This window comes from Larus michahellis, chromosome 13 (genome assembly GCF_964199755.1).
Source record: "Larus michahellis chromosome 13, bLarMic1.1, whole genome shotgun sequence".
Taxonomy (NCBI): Eukaryota; Metazoa; Chordata; class Aves; order Charadriiformes; family Laridae; genus Larus; species Larus michahellis.
In genome coordinates this window covers 16,694,661-16,717,746 of record NC_133908.1, presented here as the reverse complement: position 1 = coordinate 16,717,746, position 23,086 = coordinate 16,694,661, and the positions used below count along the sequence as shown (strand labels likewise).

Below are 23,086 nucleotides of genomic sequence, written 5' to 3'. Positions count from 1 at the left end.
ACTAAAAGCTATGTGCCACTGTTGACTCTCTTCATTTGATAAAAATAAATGTAAAACAAATGCACTGCCCCTATATTCAATTGAATTCACGTTCTTGCTTTCTGAATTGAATTAATTTAATATTCATTATAACTAATGTTATTGATTCTATTCTAGTTCTGCCTATGATAACGTCAACAAAGTTCGAGTTGCTATAAAGAAAATCAGTCCTTTTGAGCATCAGACGTACTGCCAGAGAACTCTGAGAGAGATTAAGATCCTACTGCGCTTCAGGCATGAGAATATTATTGGAATAAATGATATTATCCGAGCTCCGACTATTGAACAAATGAAAGATGTGTATCCTTTCGAAGTTTTAAGTTACTCTGCCTAGTTAGTGATGGTTGCCGCCTTCTCTGTTTTGATCATTTCTCTCTTTTCATCGTCTTCCTTACTAGATGTTAATAAAAGTTGGCTTCTATTATTGTAAATTGAAAGTTCGTCCTGTTTGATAGATTTATAGATACATAGATTTGATATGTAGATGAACACTACTTTTATTTGTTCTTTTTCAGGAAAAGAAAAAAAAGAAGTTAATTTCTGTCTTTCAAGGCAAAGAACTCAACATCGTAGAGATGATTTAGTTTAGTCACTTAATCCTAAAACTATATTTGCTCTCAATAGAGCTGTTGTTAGAACTATCTGATTGCCTTGAGGATAAAATAAAATGTCCAGACTCTTCCATAATTGTCTAAAATTTTCTTAAAGAGTAGAATGGGTACATCATGAGGGGGGGATTAAAATAAAACAAAATGCAACCCCAAGTTTTGCAGTGCTTCCTGCATATGTGAAAAGTCTGAAAGTGCACGTGGGTAGGTAAACATGATTGATCTGGACTTTTTGTTGTACTAATTGTTCTTTCATGGGAAACTTGGCTTTGTGCAGATGTGACTTCATGTGGATATCTAGCCTGTGAAGTGGTCTTAGCTGGGAGACTCTGCCGGAGATACAAGGCTTAGTTTGGAGTCAGCCAGCTTAATTTCCCCAAGCCCGTATGCGCTGGTGTCTATTGGTTTTGCGGGTCTTTGCAGATGTCTGCCCAATAAAAGGCATAAGTGCATGCAGGCAGAAATTGGATTGAATCTAGGTCAAATGTTTTCCAGTTCATAAATTATCAATATATTATTTGAGTTCAGTTGGTCTTATGTGGGATTCTGAGGTTGCCTTTCTGTGACCATTTTGACTAACGTAAGTGCATCGTGCCTGTGAGAAGATGTCCTGGTTGTGTGATCCAATCTGAATACCCAGAGGAGGGGATGGGAACACCCCACTGGAATGGCAAGAGTAGTGTGTTTTCACAAAATCCTATTTCGGTGAAAAGTGATCATGGAACTACACCCCAAGGGTTTTGCAGCCAAATTGAATTAAGGGAGAAGAAAATTTTACTTAACTCACTCCTGACAAAGCAAAAAGAAAACCCCCTTTTTTTTAAGTTCATTCCAATCTTAAGCTGAAAATATTAGGATTTAATTTTGGTAAGCAAAGGACTGTTGTTTTCAATCTAGCATAATACTTATATAGTAAAGGAGAGCAACAGCTGAATTTTTGAAGTACAGAGATGGCAGAGAAGACTGATCGGAAATGACCAGAACTTCTACCTTCACGCTTTTATGTAACTGGAACCAAGTATCTCAGAAACTTTTTATTCATTAAACTAAAAACCAGTCTTTATTTTTGGCAAGCAGGATAGGAATCTGATCACATTAAGATTCCAGTGAAAATCAGGCTCTAAGATAAAGAAATAGAGGTTTATGATGATTAATTTGAGGACTGCATGCTGATGCCTCTTAATTCTGTAAAGGGCTGCATCATGTAACAGGATTGACTTTATTCAAAACTTGTAAAGCAAAAAGCAACTACACAGTTTCATAATTGTCATGAAACAGACAAACAAGAGAGAAAAATTGTTACAGAAGTTTCATCTGGTACTGTCTGTTGATATCTAACATGATACCACATTAGTTTTGCTGCCTTACATCTGATGCCTGACAGATACATTGTGCAAGATCTCATGGAGACAGATCTTTACAAGCTCTTAAAGACTCAACACCTCAGCAACGACCACATTTGTTATTTCCTTTACCAGATTCTGAGAGGGTTAAAATATATCCATTCAGCCAATGTGCTTCATCGTGACCTCAAACCTTCGAATTTGCTGCTTAACACCACTTGTGATCTCAAGGTTAGTTGAAATTTCTTACAAATTTTGCTCCCATCATCTTCCTAAACTACCTACTGTAATCTTGAATATGGTTTTGTTACTGGGGATTAATGTGATTTTTATCCTGGAGAGATTGCCAAAACGTTATTGGTTTTGATAAAATAATTATTAAGATTTGAGTGACTAAGAACTCACTGTTATGCGATTTTGATGAGTGCATCACTGTTTCCATCTGGAGGCTGACTTTGAAACAGCCTCTTTGAGAGCTAGGTGAAAATACTTGTCTGAAGCAGAATTGTGTTTACCTAGAAAGTAAACTCAAAACTGTATATATTCCAAGTCTTGGTTTCTCTGTGTTTAAACTATTAATTGTTCAGTGTTGGAAAAGGACTTCATATTAGTGGGCAACTAAAATAGCATCTGAAATTCAGTGCTGATTAAATGCACAGCAATTACTTGGAGAGAGAACATTCCTAATTTACATTTCCAGTGATGGGCTCTGCGCTAGCTAATATTACAGAAGGATGATCTTAGAGCTGTTACAATTCTTGGAAAATGTCAGCTCAATGCTTAGTGACATTCAGTAAAGCAAACCAACTGTGAAGAATTAGAACAGAAATAGACAATAAAACAGAAAACATGCCATTCTATAACTTTCTGTTGTTTCTGAGCCTTCAGTTCTGTGTGATCCTGGTTATCACACTTCTCTATATGATATCCTTTTAAAATGAGGAGACCAGGACTTCAAAGTACTTCTCTCCATACCAGGAAGAACTATTTAGCCTAGGTCTCCTCTGCTGGAAAATGTTGCTTGAGGAAAGGCAAGTCTACAATAGAATTTGATAAAATTGTTGTAGGGAGGGTGAATAGGGAACAGTTGTTCACTGTATTTACCTATTAAAAGGCAGGGCTGGGGGGGAACAAAAGGGGCAGGTGGCATGCTCGGGGTGAAAGGACATAGGAGTTAACTTGCAGCATTGTTAAGCTGTGGAATTTGGTACCACAGAGCACTGTAGATATTACAGATAATGTGACTTACAGGAACACCAAACAATTTGGTAGAAGAAAAAGCTATTGAATGCTGCCTCTGGTTGAGAGTCCCATGGCAGCAAACCCGTGGAAGATGTGAGAGACTAGTGGAGAAGCACTGTTACGCTTTATGTTGTGTATTTGCCATTGGCCACTGGTGCAGCGAGATGACAGGGCGTGCATTACTTTGATCTGACGTGGTACAACTGTGTTTGTTGCATACTGAGTTGCACCTAATTACACTTTGGTTTTTTATAGAAGCTCTAGCTTTCTCATTTAAAAAAACAAACAAACAAACAAAAATACTGTCTTCAAAATGTAAACCAGTTGCTGGCCGTCCAAGTTTGTCACAGTTCCAAGAAATGTCCTTGCTGTTCATACGCTGGTCCATTCTAAATGCTGGCTACACCATCGGTTTGCTTTACATTCCCACTGCTACTTGTCAGCTTTTCCTAATGCATGGTACTGCTGGCCTGGTCACCTCTGACTCCTGCGACAGGATTTCAGCAGCTGTTATTACATCAGATCCTTTCTAGGCATTAACCTCTTCATGAAAGAAACGGAGTAAAATCTATGATGACTGTGCAATAGAAGCAGGAAAGTTTGAATGTAGCGCTGTGTTATGTGCAATTAAAGGCAATAAAATAATAAAAGGCAATGTTTTAGCACAAGTAAGATGGTCATGAAAAAGAAGGTAAACTCACTGTATGGCAAAATAATACAATATAAAAATACAGGACTGTTCCAATTTCTTTTATAAGGTTTTAAAAACAGCGTTCCACTGCACTATGTGCTTCCTAATGCAGAATATGGTAGTCTATGTGACAAAGCACATGCTTTTTCGTAACCTAAAGGGAACTCTGGTGTTGTATTAATACCACATCTAAAGTTTAAATAACAGGACTGGAGAGAAAACTAGTACATGCTTAGGCCTTGTCTGATGAATGCTGAACTTGTACTAACTTGTTTCTTTTAGGGCTGTTCTCTAAGTTTGTATGTCAGCTACATACATGCTTACAATGTTGATTATTGTACTTAAACTCAAAACACAGCGTACTGTGAAAATGAACAACGTAACTTTCATCTGAAAGTGTAATTTTCATCTTCGGTGGTAATGGTGTTAGGTTCTTTCTTTAATGGTGTTTTGAGAGAGCTGTTGATATCTTCCGGAGCTCAGAGTCCTACAGGTTGTAACAAGAGCTCCTTCTTTCTTCTCCCTTAAACATGATCTTGACTTCTGGATCATAGATTCCATTTCTAGGAAAGAAACATATGAGTCTCCATTGACACAATTTTTCTGTGAACCTTATTGCTTGTCCTAAGCAGCTGAAAGGCTCCGGACAGAAGAGCAGAACTTAAAGCCATTTCTCTTTCCTTAGGCTATACTACAGACTTAAATGCGACCTTAAATATAACTTACCACATAGTGAAGGAAAGTTTGTGAAAGTACATAATTGAACTTAACTACTGTCTCTTGATATATATTTTCAGTGAAAGATTAGATTTGAGAGTCCATGAAAACTATGCCTTGGAATCTCTCTCTGGTGAGAGTCCTGGGTGATGCAGATACTGGTCTTCTTTTTCGCAGCCTGGCATCTTTCCCACGAATGAGATTAATGTAGGCTGACATGCTACAGGCTGGAATATACTCTAAAATACTGGCTAACATTTTTAAAATATTTCCCCGTGCTTTCATGATTATCTGCATCCAACAATTTGACTTGGTTTACAGTGTTGTAAATTAAATGTTACGTAAAAACTATCATGACTGTATAATTTTCCTAGGCCAGTGGCATTAATATGTCAGAAAAGTCAAAGTTATTTTAAAGATTCTCAACTAGTGTGTTGCAGTGTCTTCAGTGTACCAGCTTACTCTGGCAGAACCTACTCCATTGCATTGGTTAAAACATTAACACACTATATCAATATTATTTATAAATTGCGCTTTTCTATCTACATAGCGAACACTCCCAAGTATTAAACATCCAAGAATTGTTAGATACTTTGATAGGCTTGAAAGGAAGGCAATGCGGGGCGGGGGGGGGGTTGAGGAAAACTACAACTTATTGTTTGTTTCAGGATTTTAATGATTACTCTAGAGATGCAACTGTTTCAACTTATGATTAACAGCTAAACCGAATGGAAACCTCTCCTTTTCCTTTTATACAAATCTATACATACACACGCACAGACTAATCAGTGATACAATAATCAGGTATTTCAGTGTGTTAGTAGTGTTTCATTTGCTTAGTAAATGGTCATATGTACATGATCCTCATAAATCTTCCCATTTGCTTTACAGCTTCATCCAATTTTAAGGCATCTCTGTTAAAAAAAATAAAAAAAGAAAGAAAGAAAAGCATACCTGATATTGATTACAAGAATGTTGTTTTGAACAACTGTAAGCTAAATATATAAAGAAGATGCTGGCATTTTATTTATTTATTTAGTGGGGAAGTTATTCCTTCTCTCTTAGTAGCATCTGTTCTGTCTCTCCAAGGCATGAAGCACTGACTGACGTACCTGGGTCTTTCATTATGCATTTTTTTATTCTCTGCTATGACTTAGTCAAAATGCCAAGAAAAATTTGCCTGTCATTATGTTGCTCTCTCAGATTCTTTCTTCTTTTGTTTTAGTTCTGATTGAGAAGTCTACCTCCTCCTGCTGCTTTGACTTTTACCAATTATTACTTGAACAGGCAGAGGGGACTCACAATTTTATTATTTTTCCCCCCAAATAGGGCAGCTGCATTTTTAAATGTGTTCTGTCACCACAGGGCAAGAACTGTATCCTCAGCAGGGCAGAGTCAGGCGCTGTGCCTGGTCCCTTGCACCCAGCAGGACGCTGGCCCCTCCAGCTTCTCTCCTCTGCCCGCTGATGCTCCTGGTCAGTCTGCAGCTGGTGAAAATGCTGCGACAGCCTCTTTCTTGCTGCTTCAACCTTGATGCTTTTCTCACTAATGGTGTTTCTTCTTTTCTGCTTAACCTGTTTCTTCTCTACTCAGCAGGAGCTTTTTGTCGTTTTAATGATCTCTCTCTGTCAATAATCTTCCTTTCCACCCCATGTGCATTTTTCTACTTGAGAGATTCAACAGACACCTTGTTTAACTCAGTTCTTTCTCCTCACTGTGGACCGGAGAGTGTCTTTTTTTCTTTTGTCTTAATAACAAATCATAGCACTTTGCTTATGTGTAATACTATAATTCTGCACAAGCCTCTTGCCTATGGTCTTATCTAGCTTTTTTCTGAGGTTAGGAGGAAGAGATTACAACAGTTTGTCTGCCTGCATAATTATTTTCTGAAGTCCAAAAAACCGTCTTCTGCAGTTTCTTCACTTCTGTCTTTACGGGAGACTCTTCTTATTATTTGGACTGATTCTCTTTATGCAAGCTGCTAATTGCACACAAGGCAGCTGCTCTGTTTCTGTAGCCTGGGAAAACCTTGACATGCTTAAAAGGAAGGATTCTTTTTGGTTTTGTTTTTAAGGATTGAGGGTTCTGTGTTTGGATTTTTTTTTTTTTTTTAAATTTTTTAAAATATGTAGCTAAACTCAGAGGAGTCGTCCCACAGAGCCTGGCTTATGAATTTCATCATTGCCTTTTCTTCAGTCCCTCCGTTTAACAGCTGCTGAATCTTGTCTTTCAGCTGTAGCTTTTGGTCGGCTGAATCGCTTCTTCCTTAGCTGATCTACCAGTTGTTTCACAGGCTGGGCCTCCAGGAAAACAAAGGAGGAGGTTGCCAGGGTGCATTGGGGTTTCTGCGTTTTTGGTAGGGTTATCCGTTACAGTCTTTATTGACTACAGCATATTATTACTACACATTTTTAATAAAATCAGTGTCCACAATTAACTATTAAAAAGTAAGCTATTATCAAATGCGTGCATCAGAGGAACCTCCTGTTTGCTACTCCTACGTTTGGTGCCTTGATTTTCTGAGAGTACATACTCTTTCATGCAAATGCATTTTGTGTGGAAATTGATCATTATCATAAAGTGATATTTTTTTGGTGGTAGCAAAAGCATATGAATGTGTCTAATGTGCCACTCAACAAGCTTGCCATTTACCTTTCAGAGGGTAAGAAAAGAACAGCTGCTGCACTCTAGAACACTGTCTTCCTTCACGTTTTCAATTTTCTTGACTTCTCTCTGGAGAGAGGACACTAAATAGCTCTGAAAGCCATGGAGCCTCCTTACCAGAGTATAGATAAAAGCACGTTTTCCTTTGTTCTGAATTCACTAGTCTAGATCAGAGTTTGGTTTTGTTTTCATGATTAGATAAAACTATTTTCCTCATACAGGGTTGAGAAATATTTTCTTGTGGTTTTGTTTTCAAGCTCATGCTTCCTTCAGCAACCTATATTCTCTCCAGTCTACCACTATCTCACAGAATCACACACAGAATCACAGAACGGTTCGGGTTGGAAGGGGCCTTAAAGATCATCTAGTTCCAACCCCCTGCCCTGGGCAGGGACACCTCCCACCAGCCCAGGCTGCTGAAAGCCTCATCCAGCCTGGCCTTGAACCCCTCCAGGGATGGGGCATTGACAGCTTCCCTGAGCAACCTGGGCCAGTGCCTCGCCACCTGCACAGGAAAGAATTTCTTCCTGATAGCCAATCTAAATCTACCCTCTTTCAGTTTGAGGCCGTTACCCTGTGTCCTATCAGATAGGAAGTTTCTCATGCAAAGATGCAGTTATGATAGCAGCTTTTGTGAAAAGGGGTATTGAACTCTGCTACAAATACGTTGGTCTGTAATTTTGTTTTCTGGAAATCTTAATCTCTCTTTTTGTTTCCTGGCACATTTCTAATAACAGGTTGCAGCAGTGTACCTTGCCACCTACCTGGCAGAGAAGGTGTTAAGTAAACACATAGTGGAACATAAATTGTGCACCAGGAACATCTTCTTTCCCCAAACCATTTATTCTTCCTATTCCCTGCCTGCATGGCCTCATTGGATACTCTTTGTACTTAATCCAAAACATTTTTCTTAACCTTTGTGCAATAATTTGTTGCTAAAAATATAGGTTACCATCCCTGTATTTGTAGGTGTTACATCATGGGTTGGGGAACGGTGAATTAGTAGTGTAGTACTGGAAGCTGTATGTCTCACTTGCTCTTTTGTGTGTGTTTTTTTTTTCTTAAATTTCTTTAAAACCAGATTTGTGACTTTGGACTGGCTCGTGTTGCAGATCCAGATCATGATCACACAGGATTCTTGACAGAATATGTGGCCACACGTTGGTACAGGGCTCCTGAAATCATGCTGAATTCTAAGGTAAGAACCATAGTGCACTGCTGTGGTGCTTCTGTTGCTCGTTATCCACTTGTGAGTACCAGTTTTTCTTTCCCCTCGCCTTCTGTGTTTTTAGGATCAGAACGCACGCATAGTCTTGAGGAATTGTGGTAATGGATTTGCAGTACAGCTTCTTGCTTGCAGTAAATTTGTGATTCCAGATGCAATTATTGGATAGCACAACTGAGTAATCATGTACATGAGCTCCCATGTGTCCAGTTCCTTGTCAATCATGAGACTTCTTTCCATCAAATGCTTTCCACGGAGTAGAAGTACTAGTAACAAGAGCATTTTACTACTGTCTTCATCAAGGCTTGCAAATGTTGCCTTAATGTTATCTTGACATCTTGATTTAGGTGTAGAATGTATAATGAGGGTGAATCTGATTCTGAAGGCATGTGATCTTTGTTGTATGTCGATCTTAATTGCATTCCCATAGTCTTAATAAAATGATCCCTTTGGTTTTTTTATACTTGGAATAATTCTTATGTTCTTCTGTGGCTGTTTTAACGGGTATCCAATCCCTGTACGGTGTGAGTAATGGATAGCCTTCATAACCTTTGCATTAGTTCCTACAGCCGTATGCTTGTTCATAAAAATGTGACATCTGTGTCTGTATTTTGTAGTCCTCAGAGACTTTGTTGTTTCTGTAGGGTTACTGCTTCATTGGTTGTTGGGTTTGATTTGTCGTGGCAATAGTGTGTCTAATGTGCTTCTAGAAAATATTCATCTGACCACCGAGGGGGTCTGGGGGTTTTTTCTTGCCCCGCCCCACGGTTCTTGTATTTTAAACTTGCATTGGGGCCATAAACACAGGGCAACGTAACCTTATTTCTAGATATCAACGTACATTTGTCAGCAGCTTTTACAAGAAAATATTTTGTTTCTGAAGAGGTGGTCAACTTACAATTTTCCTGGCCTGTAGCCCTATTCCTTTTAGAATCGCAGTGCCTTGCAAACAAATGGTGAAGTGACGGGGTCCTGAGAAGCGGGTGCTGAGCTGGCTGGGGGATTCAGCACAGTTACTGGCTTTTGTTGGCAGCTCCCAGCTAATGGGAGTAGGGGACAGGAGGAGGTGAACTTGCCCCTGTGTCCCTCAGGCAGCAGTGTAACTGGTGTGCTTCTGAATAAAAGCCTCTTATGGATAGCACAGGTTTCCATAAACGTGAAAATATGGGCATCAGTTTTGTTCTTCTTGTATTGCATTTACTGTTGTTGGCCTTCTCACATCATCTTTACTCCTTACTTACCTGTTGTGGTTTACAAACCAGCTAACCACCAGCCTGTCTGGCCCTTTCGCCCCTTTCATACTGAGGGCTTCTTACTTGTGGGGGATTTAGATCCTGTTAGGAAAAAGGATGGGTTTTTTCACATGTGTTTAGTATGATGTTGGGAACTGCAGAACTAAGAAGAATAGCTTATTTCCAAATTTTGTTAGTGTAAATTTGCTGTAAAATTAGGGACTCTCAAAAATTTGCAGTTGGTAATACCTTTAGCTAAACTTAGAGATTCCCTTTGGAAAACCATATCTTGCATACTTCAGTTCTTGCTACCCTTTCAAAGTAGTGTTTTGATATACAATTCTTAATTATTTCATTCTGTACAGAAAAATCAAACAGCATGAACAAGCATGACTCATCTAAAGAAAAAGATTTATTTGCGTGCACTTTCAAAATTTACTAAAGTAACATGTTGCTGCAATTATGCAAAAATTTCTTTGACAAAAATATGGTTTTGCTTTACTTGCAGGGTTACACCAAGTCTATTGACATCTGGTCAGTAGGCTGTATTCTGGCAGAGATGCTCTCCAACAGACCTATCTTTCCAGGAAAACACTACCTTGACCAACTTAACCATATCCTTGGTAAGCTTTTTGTAAAAGTAGCATTTCCACATCCCTCTGTCTCTCCATCTTTTCTACCAGCTAAACTGGTCTTGGTCACTCCTTTCTTTCTGTTGTTGGTCAGTGTATGGACCTGTAGGTCTATCATCTGTTCCCCATAGTTATTTCTGCAGTGATTCCTACAAAAAATCATTGATTTGGGGGGCTACTTACCAGTTGATTTACTACATCAGCAGGGATGTTTTTAAAATAAAAAAAAATTTAAAAAGCTCAAATATACTATTAAGTCCAAGTCAATTGTTTTTAAAATGTCTATAGATACGCCACTTAATTGTATCTTTGAAGCAGATTACTGATCATTAGAAAATTCAAATGCATTTGTTTATTTACAAGAAAAAAACAACCTTTTTAGTAAAGGTTTCTAAAAAAATTCTAAGGTATTATGTACTCTTAAAACATTTAGTCTGAAATCTTCTTCCCAGCAGTTTTAATATTGAGTTTTAGCAAATGAGGTATAACCATTTTAAATGTGCTTTTTATAGGATGCAGTACTGTTTGTATTTATTTTTTTTAGGTATACTTGGATCCCCTTCCCAAGAAGATTTGAATTGTATAATCAATTTAAAGGCCAGAAACTACTTGCTTTCCCTACCACACAAAAATAAGGTACCATGGAACAGGCTGTTTCCGAATGCTGATCCCAAAGGTATTTCGTGCTCTATTACATTGTACCACATCTTCAGAAATGGAAATAAGCAGCAAAAGTAATGGCAGGATGGGATTTTTAAAACCACCCTAAGCATTTATCTATGTTGGAAATGCAACATGCAGCTCCCTTAAAATGGCCTTATACTCATAAACCAGCATGAAACACTCATAGTAGCTTATCTTTTTAAAGCAATTTTTAGTAACTAAGATTATGTGTTGTGGTGTTTGATCTTTTAACTTACATGTAAAATGTAAATCCTAACTCGTGTTATCGTCTTCGAAAGCATGGTACGTTACTCAAGTACTGAACATCGGCATTGGATTTCGACATTGAACTTTGTTTCTAAAATCAGCTGGCAGATGGCTGTATATTGCTGAACTCAGAGTAGATTGTGCAGCCTGTGTGTCAGCTCCAGAGCAAACAGCAGAATGTCAATCAAAGCACGAGTCCTTCAGCAGTATGAAAGGTTAAAATGTAAAGGGTTAAAAAATTCAGTTATGATAAGTGGAGCAGAAGTTATAAAGGCAAGGAACGTAATAATTTTGCCTTTCTTAACAAGGATTTAGTGAAGGGTAAATATGATTTTGTTTTGCTACATAACTTTTAACTTGCCTTTTAAATTCTACTTCATGCAGTTTAAGGGTGGTTGTATTCATAGTACAGTGCTCTTTCACCTGCTCTGACACAATTCATAAGTCGCTTTTTTAAAATACTGATGTGATAATTTACTCGTAGTGAACATGGTCAGATACGGAACTACCATGTAAAAGCTAATTTCTGCAGATGGAGCTGGGTAGAGCTGATTATCCTTATCATTCAGAGAAACAGCAGTGATTTATTCTGCTTTTATTATAGTGCTTGTCAATGTGAGAATTTTTACCGTGGGCTTCTGACAGCTCTCATTGTAGCAGCGCTGCTCTGCTCAGCTGCTGGGGGAACAGGCCGCTTGCACAACTTCTGCAGCACCTTTTCTTCTCAGTCTTCAGAGTAGCTTTGACAGAGCAGTTTTTCAAAAAGCTGTTTGTCAATCATTTCAGTAAAAAGCGTTGTGCATGACATGCTTTAGCATGGAGTGAGCATGTGAGTTTCCAGTGTTGAGAAAGCCACATAAAAATATTTAATGTAATTGCTGTGCAAGTTTGCAGCTTTTTCAAGCTGCCATTGAATGCAGTGGTAAAGTCCTGTCTCTTCTGCGATGGTTGGTGTGCATCTTGTCCTGATGCAACGCTGCAACTGTTTTGCTGCAGTAAGAATCATAGAAAGAAGCCTCTATTTAAGTTCTGTGTCATAAATGTTGTGGTAATGAGAAGAAATGGAATGAAATTTGGGATGCTGCAGGTATCTTTGGGCCTCTTGCTACTATAATCATTCTGGTTTCCTGGAGAAGGAAAACGTGTTCTAATCAAAGTAGCTGAACAACTGCAGTAACTCTGACTTGTAACATTTGTCCAGAATTTCATCAGACCTCACTGTCTTACTAGATCTTCAAGTTCTCTATGGATTCTTTATGAGTTGTCTTCAACAGATTTTACCTGAATCTCATGAATATGCAATATTCGCATTTAGCAGGAGAGTATCTTCTGAGCTGCTAGTCATGCTAGAATACTTCACCATGGTGATCTAGAACTCCTAATGACTTCTCGATGACATTTGCATCATTAAACAGCCAAGTTTTCTTTTCAGAATGAGAACATATTCTTGATTACTTACTCATTTCAGAAAAGCACTATCGCGGTTTGGATATTTGGCACAAAAATCCAAAGCATCTATTTGAGTGAAGAAAAAAGCCTCATCTATTAAATTTCTGCTGTAGTTAAAAGCACATTGTACCATAGGGTTCTACGCATTTCTTGCCTTGACATTCATTCTGATGCTGAAGAGCCTTTGGAAGGGTCTACCTCTATTAGAGCTGACCGTGCCAAAGGGACCCGTAGCCATGAATGCCCATGAGGCGGGCAGGCGAAGCTGCTGTGCCCAAGGCCTAGGAAGCAATCTGCTGCGGCTGCTATGGCTGGGGATTCCAGCTGGAAATTGAAGTTAGCCCCAAACTTAGGGTACCATGTATTTTCTGTGGAGTGTCAGTGTTTGTAACACTTTTGTACTTTGGAGTGCGTATTAAACTCTTGCTCACTTATTTTTTTTTTCCTCTTAGCACTCGATTTGTTGGATAAAATGTTGACCTTTAATCCTCATAAGCGGATTGAAGTGGAGCAAGCTTTAGCCCATCCGTATCTGGAGCAGTATTACGATCCGAGTGATGAGGTAAAGACATTGTTAAAATGGAAATGTTGATTAAATGATGCAACACGTTATTTTCTTCACTAGTTTAAGGGCAGTGTTTCTACTGCTCTAATGGAGTTAGAAGAATGAATTGCATCAATTTACCAAAATTTTGTATATCTTGTTGAGGCACAACACAATAAATAAGATGCTAAGGTGTCGTCTTCTGAAAATGGAACTTCTTAGCCTGCTATGGTCTTGTTTCCCAGCGTCTGATAATGAGGAGAATAACTGAGTTTGCCATCAGATGCTGCATTTACAACCCCCCAGTCTGAACTCACTGTAGTTTAGTAGACAATTCTGATGAGATTTAAGGTTACTTTTGGTGAAGAAGTAGGGGAGGAGGAATTAAGCTAGTTATTCTTAAGGGACAGATGTGTTTATTACAAGAAATACAAATGTTTTGGATAATTTTTCTTCAGGTAGATACTAAGTTACAAGCCTCAAACAAATATTTTAACTTGTGGTTTATATTTGAGTAGCTACTTAGAATGGTTTGATATTAAGTTTGGTAAACTAATATATAAAGCACACAAAGGCCTACTAGAATGAGTTCTTCCTTGAAAACTGCACAGTATTAGTCATTTTTGTGAAGCGTGTTTTCAGGGTTTTTTTCCCCGTACAGGGACTACATGAAATTCAATACAACAGTAATATTAAAAAAAGTAATAATGTTTTTTTATATTATTAAGCCTGTAGCTGAAGCACCCTTCAAGTTTGATATGGAGTTGGATGACTTGCCGAAGGAAAAGCTGAAAGAACTGATTTTTGAGGAAACTGCTAGATTCCAGCCAGGATATCGATCTTAAATTGTGCATAGGTAAAGTCACAGCAATATGGAACCACTTGGGCAGGGGGAAGAATTTTGGAACTTCGTTACCACTAGTGAAATGTAGAACTTTCCTTTTCTATCGATAGGATAACTAGCTGTTAAAGGACAGCCTTATGCTTGTTCATGTGACCTCACTCCTACGCTGTTATTGAAGAAACAGTTTGTTTTGTCTACAACATTGAGGTGTCTCCAGGGAATCCAGGCAACTACCTGAGATGTTTACCTAGTTTTTAGGTTGTGTTTAAGGAATAAGAATTACATTTAAATAGTGCTTCTCAGAATAAAAGCCACAGTAACACTTTGAAATGCAAATTTTATTCAAACCCCCCCCCCAAACATTTTAAGGGGACAGTGTTCTTCATATGTTGCAGGTTATTTTGTCATATGGCTTCAAGTGCTTTTAAAAAATTCTTCCTCTGTACATTTTGTCCTCTGTACGTTACATTTAATGTAACGTACAGAGGAGAAATCCCTTAAATTATTTTAAAGGGGGGAAAAAAAAAAACAACCATGAAACTTCAGTATGTTTTAGCTTCAGTCTTAAGTACCTGTGAAATAGTGTGAGTAAATAAGAATAGGTATCAAAATACTCAATAAATCAGTTATGATTAATCTTCCTAATCCTTTGAAGATTTTACATTTTAATTAAAAATGTAATGTACTGATATTCACTGTCTGACTTTTTTCTTTTTTTAAATCAATAAACTTAACTGGATATGCATGAGGCTTGGCATGAGTCTACCATGAGGCTTGCAAGTCTCAGTAGTTTCATACAAAATTGGTCCAATACTGAATTGAATAAGTTTTTGTAATACTTAGAATCATAGAATCACAGAACAGTTTGGGTTGGAAGGGACCTTAAAGCCCATCCAGTGCCACCCCCTGCCCTGGGCAGGGACACCTCCCACCAGCCCAGGTTGCTCCAAGCGCCGTCCAGCCTGGCCTTGAACCCCTCCAGGGATGGGGCAGCCACAGCTTCTCTGGGCAACCTGGGCCAGGGGCTCACCGCCCTCACAGCCAAGAATTTCTCCCTGATATCCAGTCTTATGAAATTTCTGTGATACTAATAGTTTAAAGTATCAAAGTTTTGTGACTGGAAACTAAAGACAACAGCCTAATCTAGATTGCTTGTTCTGTGATCTTAAAAGTAGTTTCTGTGCTATTGTCCGTCAACAGCAGCCTTCTACATTTTTTCTTGGCCGTTCCAGCAGAAAGGTTAAGTTTTGAGACAGTGAACTTCCTCACTGCAAGAAATCCGTGAAAGAAAGAAAGAAAAAGAAAAGTAGAGGAAACTTCTGAAAATACAGTTTTTATTTCAGTAGGGTAACCTCTGTTGCCACTGGCTTGAATATTGAAATGTATAGAAGTCCACAAATGAAGTCATTTTCATCTTTAGAAAGACTGTATTTTGTTTATTTAAGATTACTAGCTAACGTTTGAAACTATTTTAATAATGAAAAGTTAGGTAAATCTGAGGTTCACACATCTGGCTCTTATTAGTTGGGCATTGCCAGTAGAATGAGATGTGGGACACAGTAACGCGCGTGGTGCTTATTTCCCGTCCGTGTTTTCTAAAGCTGATTCTGTACAAGAGGCACTAGCAGTACAAGTGCGCGTTATGGAAGAAAATTACAGAAATTTTTAGGTGTAAGATGAAACCCGTTACCAATAGGCTGTAGCATCAAGGAAGGGAGAGCAAGTAGCTAACATTGTGGTAAATCATAGTTTATCATCTCTCCTGCTTGCCTCTTTGCCCAGACCATACTTACAAAAGTTGTATTAGGGATTAAGGGATAAAAGGATTAGGGATAAAGATATCAGTGAGCCGGTGCTAACGGAAGTTTCTGGTTTGCTAAAAATGTTACCTTTAAATGCTACTCCGAAGAACTGATCTGGCTGACATGACACTGAAATTTAAATATCGTACTCAGCTTGGTAATGATGTGCTGGCTATTTGTCCTAGTCATTTGTGGTTAGAATCATTAGCTATTCCACATCACAGCAGTTTAAACAGAAGTAGTAAATATCGGTACTGCTGCCCGTGGTAAACATAGTGTACGTAAAGCATAGAAACAGGAAAGTATGTGTGTTTTAAAGGGCAATGTTAAAACTTTCTTCACTGAAATATGTCTCTGCTCTTTTTTGTAGGACAAGGACTTAAAGGACTGGGCGTGCTCAAACGTTGCTGTTCCTCTTCCCAGTTCTTTATTGTTGGTCATGTCTTGTGGCCTCTCTCAGCTTATCCACTAACTCCTTTGAGCCATTCAGGAGGGCAGTTCCTGGTAGTTTTGGCTTTTCATGCTTTCAATGAATCTTTTAAGCCTGAAGAATTGTAATTGACACTCCTATGCGTAATGCCCATTGTTGACCTGTTGCAGTACTGTACTGTAAGTGCACCTACTGCTGGCCGTATTTTAACTGCTTGCTTTCTGGTTTGAAAGATGCAGTGGTTCCTTTCACTCCTGGCTCAGTATCCAAGAAGATAATTCATTAACCTGTAAGAAGTTTACACCATGAACTATGTTCTTCTGACTTTACTGAAGTCGCTGGCATTTTTTTTAGAAAAGCTACTATTCAGGGCACTTTAAGTCAGTGACATCCCAGATTTTTTTTGCACTTCCTTTTTAAATAGAAATGGTTAGCATCCAGCGGAGTTTATACCGTTTGCTATGGATCACAGCATAAGTCCTGTTCATGTTAATCTCGCTTATGCACTTGTTTGGGTGTCCTGTGCTGTACACACAGGTATTCTCTACAGCGTAAGAGCCACATGGGAACCCAACTTAATTGAATTCATCTAAGAACCATTTTTTCCACATATTGACAAAATTTGTACTTTCTTCTCCCTGCCTTTTCTAAAAGAGATCATTTAAAGTTTAACCATGTTGGAGGCATAGTACTTCCAAAGTTCATAGCGCGTAGTAGCGTTCATAAGGCTTGTGCAAAGAGCATGAGTGGCAGCTCGCCAACTTCTATTTACTCACCGTGCGGTGGAAGATTAACAAAGAACATAATGATGGCGTGATGACCTAATGGTGAATGCTTTTCTCTGTGGAAGGCATCCATATGTGGTGGCAAGCGAGAAACCAAAATATGATGTTAATAAACTCAGTCTACACACTGCATACCAATGAAACGCTTCAAATGAGGATCGATAGTTTTCACATTTGACTCTAATCACTGATGTTCAGAATTCTTGCAGAGAGGAACACTGCATCTTTAAATGAGAAAGTTTGATTTTACTTTTGCTCCTACAGCATGTCAGCATCTCAAGTTCATTTCTTGCAACCTACACTATGGTGATTTGTAATCAAGCCTCCATGAGCTCGTGACATGAAGTACTGTTCTGTTGTCAAGTACTATCAAACTTTTCTGATAATGCTGAGTTAGGACAACCAAACAAAGCTAGCACTAAATAATGTTTAAAATTGTATACCTTTTAATGATCTTTTCAAGTATTTGTTACTGAAATTGTATAATGTGGAGTTTACTAGGTGTTATGTTCCAGTGCAGTGCCTCCTTTTCTTTCCCCACTGCTCTCTGTGGTGAGAAATTTGCCTTGTTTAAAATAATTACTGTGCCCTCGCATGACTGTTAAAGCTTTCTGTGCAAAGATGATTGTCTAAGTGCCACATGCCTATGATTGAGAAAAAAAATAATCTATTGTTACCTCTGAGTTGTGTTCAACTGAAATGCTATTCAACAAATAACTTAGGAAAAATAGTTCTATTTTTAGCTTTTCATATCTCTGCTGTCTTTTTCTCATTTTATTTTGGCAGCAGTGAAGAATGGATTGTATAAAGACTGCTTGCTAATATGAACAAAATGCACTTGTAATTCCTGGAAATAAATTTAAATCTTATATCTTCACATTAACATTAAGAATTAGTTTTTGGTTTCCTCTTGGGTAATGCGTTTGAATGGAAATCAGGTTCAGTTGCTCCTGTAGTCTAGAAGGATGCTGCTGGTTATAACTCCAGGCTTCCTCTTACCAGTTAGTCTGCTCTTCAAAGAAATCTGGAAAGCCATTAACTCTCAGACTTCTATAGATAAGGGTGCTTACAAGATTCCATTTCAGAATTTTCTTTTTCCTATAGTTTAAGTGTTAGTCTGCCAAAACTAATTTTTAACAAGCAAGGGTTCACCATGAAAGGGCATTTTCTATTAGGAAGTTCCTGTGGTACATAAACCTCTGTTGCGGGGAACATCTTAGGAGCATTGTCAGGACACTGCACAGGTGATCATCGAATCGGGGTATGGAACCTATGCTGAAAACATTTCTATAGACATATGCACTTGACTGTTGATACTAGTGTAGAAATTTCTCTTGACATTTCTACACATCCTTACCAAAATGCTTTTCTCACTCAGTTTTGAGAAGTTGAAATATTTCTAGAATCTCTGCTACTTGTACGATCATCATTACTACAGGAACCATTTTTGGCATGGTTGGGAAGATGACTGTTACTGAAATTAGTTTGTAACACCTCAGTTTTAATTTATTAAGGAAGAAGTTTGGCAGCTGACTTCACCCTTCTCTTTCCCAATTATTTTTTTAATACTTTCTTTCATTTTGGGTTTTTGGGGAGCTGTAGACTTACCCTTGCATTCTGCCTCCGAGCGAGAAGCCGAGGGTTTGCTTTACCTGACATCTGGTGCTTTCGGGCTTTCTTCCTTAGCTCCTCTCGCTGAATCCGATGGGCGTCTGCCAGTATCAGTAACCACATTCATCACTCTTACTGAATTCAGTAACCATCGTGGGGTTGAATCTGTTGATGCGTCAAATGCAGAAGCATGATTTTTTTTTTTTTGTTTGTCAGATTTTGAAAATAGTTTAAAAGAAGGTGCCTATAACAACACTGTGTTAGGTCAGTTATTTCATCATTTTACGTTGATCTTTTTCTTTTCTTTATGTAGTTTTTGTATTTTAGAGCGGAGAACAGCAACTCTTGATCGAAGTAACGTGCATATTTCATGGTAAAGATGTTTTGGGAATAAGGAATGTAAACAGTTCACTGTCAAAAACATTCCAACCTTACAGCTGAAGAAAAATATGCAAACGTAGAATTCTCACGGATGCTTTGGCAAATAAGCGTCTTGCTCTGCTGCCCTGACTGTTGCCAGGCTCCTCCTCCCAGTGGCGCCCAGTCCATGGAACCCTGGCACTCGCCGGGCGGGCTGAGGGTGCGGGCGCTGGGCGCTGCCGGCGGCGATGGCACCACTCGGCAGTGGCCAGACAGAGCCCGAGGAGTCGAGCGGGGTTTTCCCTACAGAATGAGGAAAAGAAAAACCTGATGTTGCTGCCCACTGTAATATCTACGATATATTTATACCATGTCGAAGTTGTTTGCTGAGCAACTGTACTATAGATTTAAACTTTATTAATATATATTTGCTTCTGTTAGTGTAGTTTATATAGTCCTTGGTTATTGATAAATTTATTGTGTTGTTACAGCACCGTGATATGGTATAAATATAGGTCTATATGTACCCACCATATACTCATGAATTTGGTCCCTTGCATAGTACTTTTATATTTGTACAGCGATGTCTTCAAGCAATCCCAGATTTTAGGGGAAATATTTTTGTAAACGCAGTGGTTTAAACAAAAAAGTCCAAACAATCCTTTTACTAAGTTTTAAATACATTTGTGGTTCAAAATGGTTTAGTTAACGATTGAAGTCAAGACACTAAATTAGTGAAAAGTGCACATTAGTAAAGTGAAGTTATGGTGGTTTTTGTAGCACGTGCTGTGATCAGACGAAGTGAAACGGAGGAGACGTAACGGTTGGACTACCTTTGTAAATCTAGAACAAATTTCTAAAGGTTGCAGCTGGTTTACTTACTATTGTTGCCTTTTCTTGTGTTGTATCGGTGTAGAGCACTCTTAAACTACTCAAACTGCTTTGTCTTTGCTTTGTACTGTTGGTGCCTTCTTAGTCATGTATCCCACAAGTCCCGCATAGCTAATTTAGTTAATGGTAAGTTTAAAATAAAAAAAGCAAAGGAAGATTTTATAAAAAAAAAAATAAATCATTTTCTGTATGTTCTTATTCATTGTAACAATTAAACGTTTATATTGTGACAGATTTGTGATTTGGTTAATCTGTATAGATCAACTGTAAGTAGCAAAGGTTTATATTTCGTCTTATTCTTTTGATGTTGTAAACGTATGTGATTTTCTTTTTTAAATCAGGTAACTTAATGTTCTGTTTTGTTTTTGGCATCTGAATCTTGTAAAAACAAATGCAAAGAAAATCATTAAATTGTGTCCCTGTGTTACCAAATCAGCATAGTGCTGTGCATGTATAGAATGCCTGGAATTTTGCTTTAGAATGAACTGCTGTTTGCCAAACCCTAAACGCAGGGACGTGCATCACATCGGCTTCTCTGAACACCACTGTCACCCGAACGCTCGACAGTGAGCAGCTGATGCTCAACATCTGTACGCACACAAGTGTGCTCGTTCCGCTCTAGGATTATACCAGCTTGAAATTAAATGAGGGAAACCACGCAAAGAAACACAGGTGAAGTTTCCTTATAGACGGGCGGCAATGTTTTATCTTTGGTGCAAGAAAGTTATGAAACCATCAGTGTTTTGAACTGTTGAGCACAGAGTAATGCAAATAGATTCCAGTGCAGCTGATGATTCACAGGCTTTTGACACTCGTCGTATTGATATTCATATAGCTATCGCCCTGCTCCCAGGAAATTGTGAAAATAATTACTTGAGCAATCCTTAGAGACCAAATGTTTTCACTTTACTACAGAAAGGTTCTTCTCGGGCCAAGGGTTTGAAATGTAGGATTTCTGGGAGCAACGCAAGTAACCTTACATCACTGGAACGGGCTTGTCATGATTTTTTTGTTTGTTTGGGTTTTAGCCTAAAATCAGACTGTGCCAAAGAACTGAGCTCTTAAAAGGTGTAGTTGGATAATGGATAACGGCTGCCAGAAACTTCTCTAATTAATACGAAAACATAGAAAATGTGACCTGAGAGTAAAGAGAGCTTAGCTGTAACTGACAGGTCTGTAACGAGACTGAGAGTTGGCAGATGATGTAATTTTTCCCCAGAATATTATGGAATGTCAGTTTTTCCATGGATCGGTTTATGCGTGTTCTTTTATTGACTGTAGCTGCCTCTTGCTTCCTTTGTTCCCTCCAGCAGCGCGTACCTCGGCCAGGAGCTGCACAGTGCGACGGCTCCGCGGAGGCTTTGACAGCCGCCGATCGACTTAACGCTCTTGTAATCTGTGTTTAAGGTGCGCTAGTTTGAAATATCTTGCCCGTTTCCTGTATTTCACCAGAATTGGACCCAGTCCTCTCCATCTGTAAGCCTTGAGTATAACGGGCGCTCTTGACCTGTTGGCTCAGAGGCTGCGGCCGTGGGCTTTGCTCTGGGCGTGTTGGGAGGGAGCCCCTGAGCTGAGCTGCTGGCGCCGGGGATGGTGCGCCCAAATACTGGTGGAGGCGGCTGAGGAACGGCCCTTGAGCGCGAGCCGCGTTATGGGGAGAGACATCAGTGTAGGTTTGATGGCATCGAGCTTTGTAGAGCTCTGACCCAGGACTTTCTCTGCAGACCAAAGATGTCGGCTTCTGTGTTGTGTACGTTTCATTTTCAGTTGTTCTATGAAATTGCACGTATGGAACACTTGATGGGCCTAAAAAATAAGAAAAACATTTGAGGCATGTAGAGGACAGAAACATCGTCACATCAATGCGCGCCATGTCTGTTGATGTGTGTCTTGCTCTGATGTGTCTTCCCCACCTGTGGAACTCCTCAGCCAGCTCCAGGAGAGCCCTAGAGCTTGAGCTCCAGTTCCGAAGGCGCCGTTGGTGAGTGCGAAACAACATCCTGGTGCTCTGCCGGGTGCCAGAGGCTTCACCCCCCATCATTTGCGCAGTGTGCGTGTGAAGGCCACTCTTGGAATTGCCCTGTAACCCCTCTAAATTACTCACTGACCACTTTCCTTCAGGTGTTTCCAGAACTCTGGCTGTTTTTCCAGTATATCTTGCTATTGATGATTTACTTTTCTCTTAGTCTTCCTGTTTAAAGTGAGTCTAAAGTCCCAGTTGTTCCAAAAATCTTTCTTCTATAGGATTCATGGGCTTTCTGATGATAACCAACAGATTATTGATCCCATTAGTCAGGCTGGTGTAAACCCAGCGAAGAGGGAGGCGAGAAGCTGGACGGTCTTGTGAGGCTCCTGCTGCTGGGAGCAGCCTGTGCCCTGGGGGCTCTGTGTTTCTGGGAAGGCGACACAAAAGCAGATGCAGGGAACAGAAAGGAGCGGCGCTTTTGGTTCACGCATGCGCAGCTCCTCCAGGTTACTTTGCTTTTTGACTCCAAATCTTGAAATACTATGTGAATACTGAAAGCTTCCTGCTGCTTCCCTTAGTTTGCCTCTCATCTTCCTCTCAACGCGCGCATACGGCGCCCGTTTTCCTGACCTTCCCTTTCCATCCAGCCAAAGAGCGTGGCAGAGAAATGGGCACTTTGATAGAGACGTAGCTTATGTTTGTACTTAGAGGCTGGAAAAGGACCCCGAAAGGATTTTATTTCTGATTTCCCAGAAAAGGGCAAGAAATACCTTGACAGCATGTTGGGTTTGCAGCACTCTCTCATCTAAAATTACAGAGTTAAATACTTTGGTTTATCTTGCGAGTGTTTCCGTGAGTTTGGGCGGCGCTCAGGTGTATCAGCCGTGGCTGCAGCACTCCCCGTCTCTCCCATCGCTGCCTGGGCCGGGCTCCGGCCGAGTCCCCGTGCTCCAGCCACGCTCCTCTGCCGCGGGGCTGGCGCTGGCCGGCTCCTCTGCTGCGGCTGACTCCGGCTTCGCTGCTTTGTTCTGGCTCTTCTTTATCTGGCGTAGTGGTACGTTACCTGCAGTCTCACACCTTG

The 23,086-nt window shown here is 39.5% G+C and overlaps 1 protein-coding gene across 1 annotated transcript in view; it reads left to right on the top strand.

Annotated features, from left to right (window-relative positions):
• Positions 1 to 20,269, top strand: part of MAPK1 (mitogen-activated protein kinase 1) — a 37,539-nt gene extending 17,270 nt beyond the window's left edge. The window contains exons 2-9 of the mRNA XM_074605856.1: positions 157 to 339; positions 2,032 to 2,221; positions 8,386 to 8,502; positions 10,270 to 10,384; positions 10,938 to 11,069; positions 13,225 to 13,334; positions 14,045 to 14,172; positions 16,333 to 20,269. Of these exons, the coding sequence (XP_074461957.1) occupies positions 157 to 339; positions 2,032 to 2,221; positions 8,386 to 8,502; positions 10,270 to 10,384; positions 10,938 to 11,069; positions 13,225 to 13,334; positions 14,045 to 14,161 (964 nt within the window). The 3' untranslated portion in view covers positions 14,162 to 14,172; positions 16,333 to 20,269. The remainder of the gene's footprint in view (positions 1 to 156; positions 340 to 2,031; positions 2,222 to 8,385; positions 8,503 to 10,269; positions 10,385 to 10,937; positions 11,070 to 13,224; positions 13,335 to 14,044; positions 14,173 to 16,332) is intronic.
• The last annotated feature ends 2,817 nt before the right edge of the window (positions 20,270 to 23,086 follow it).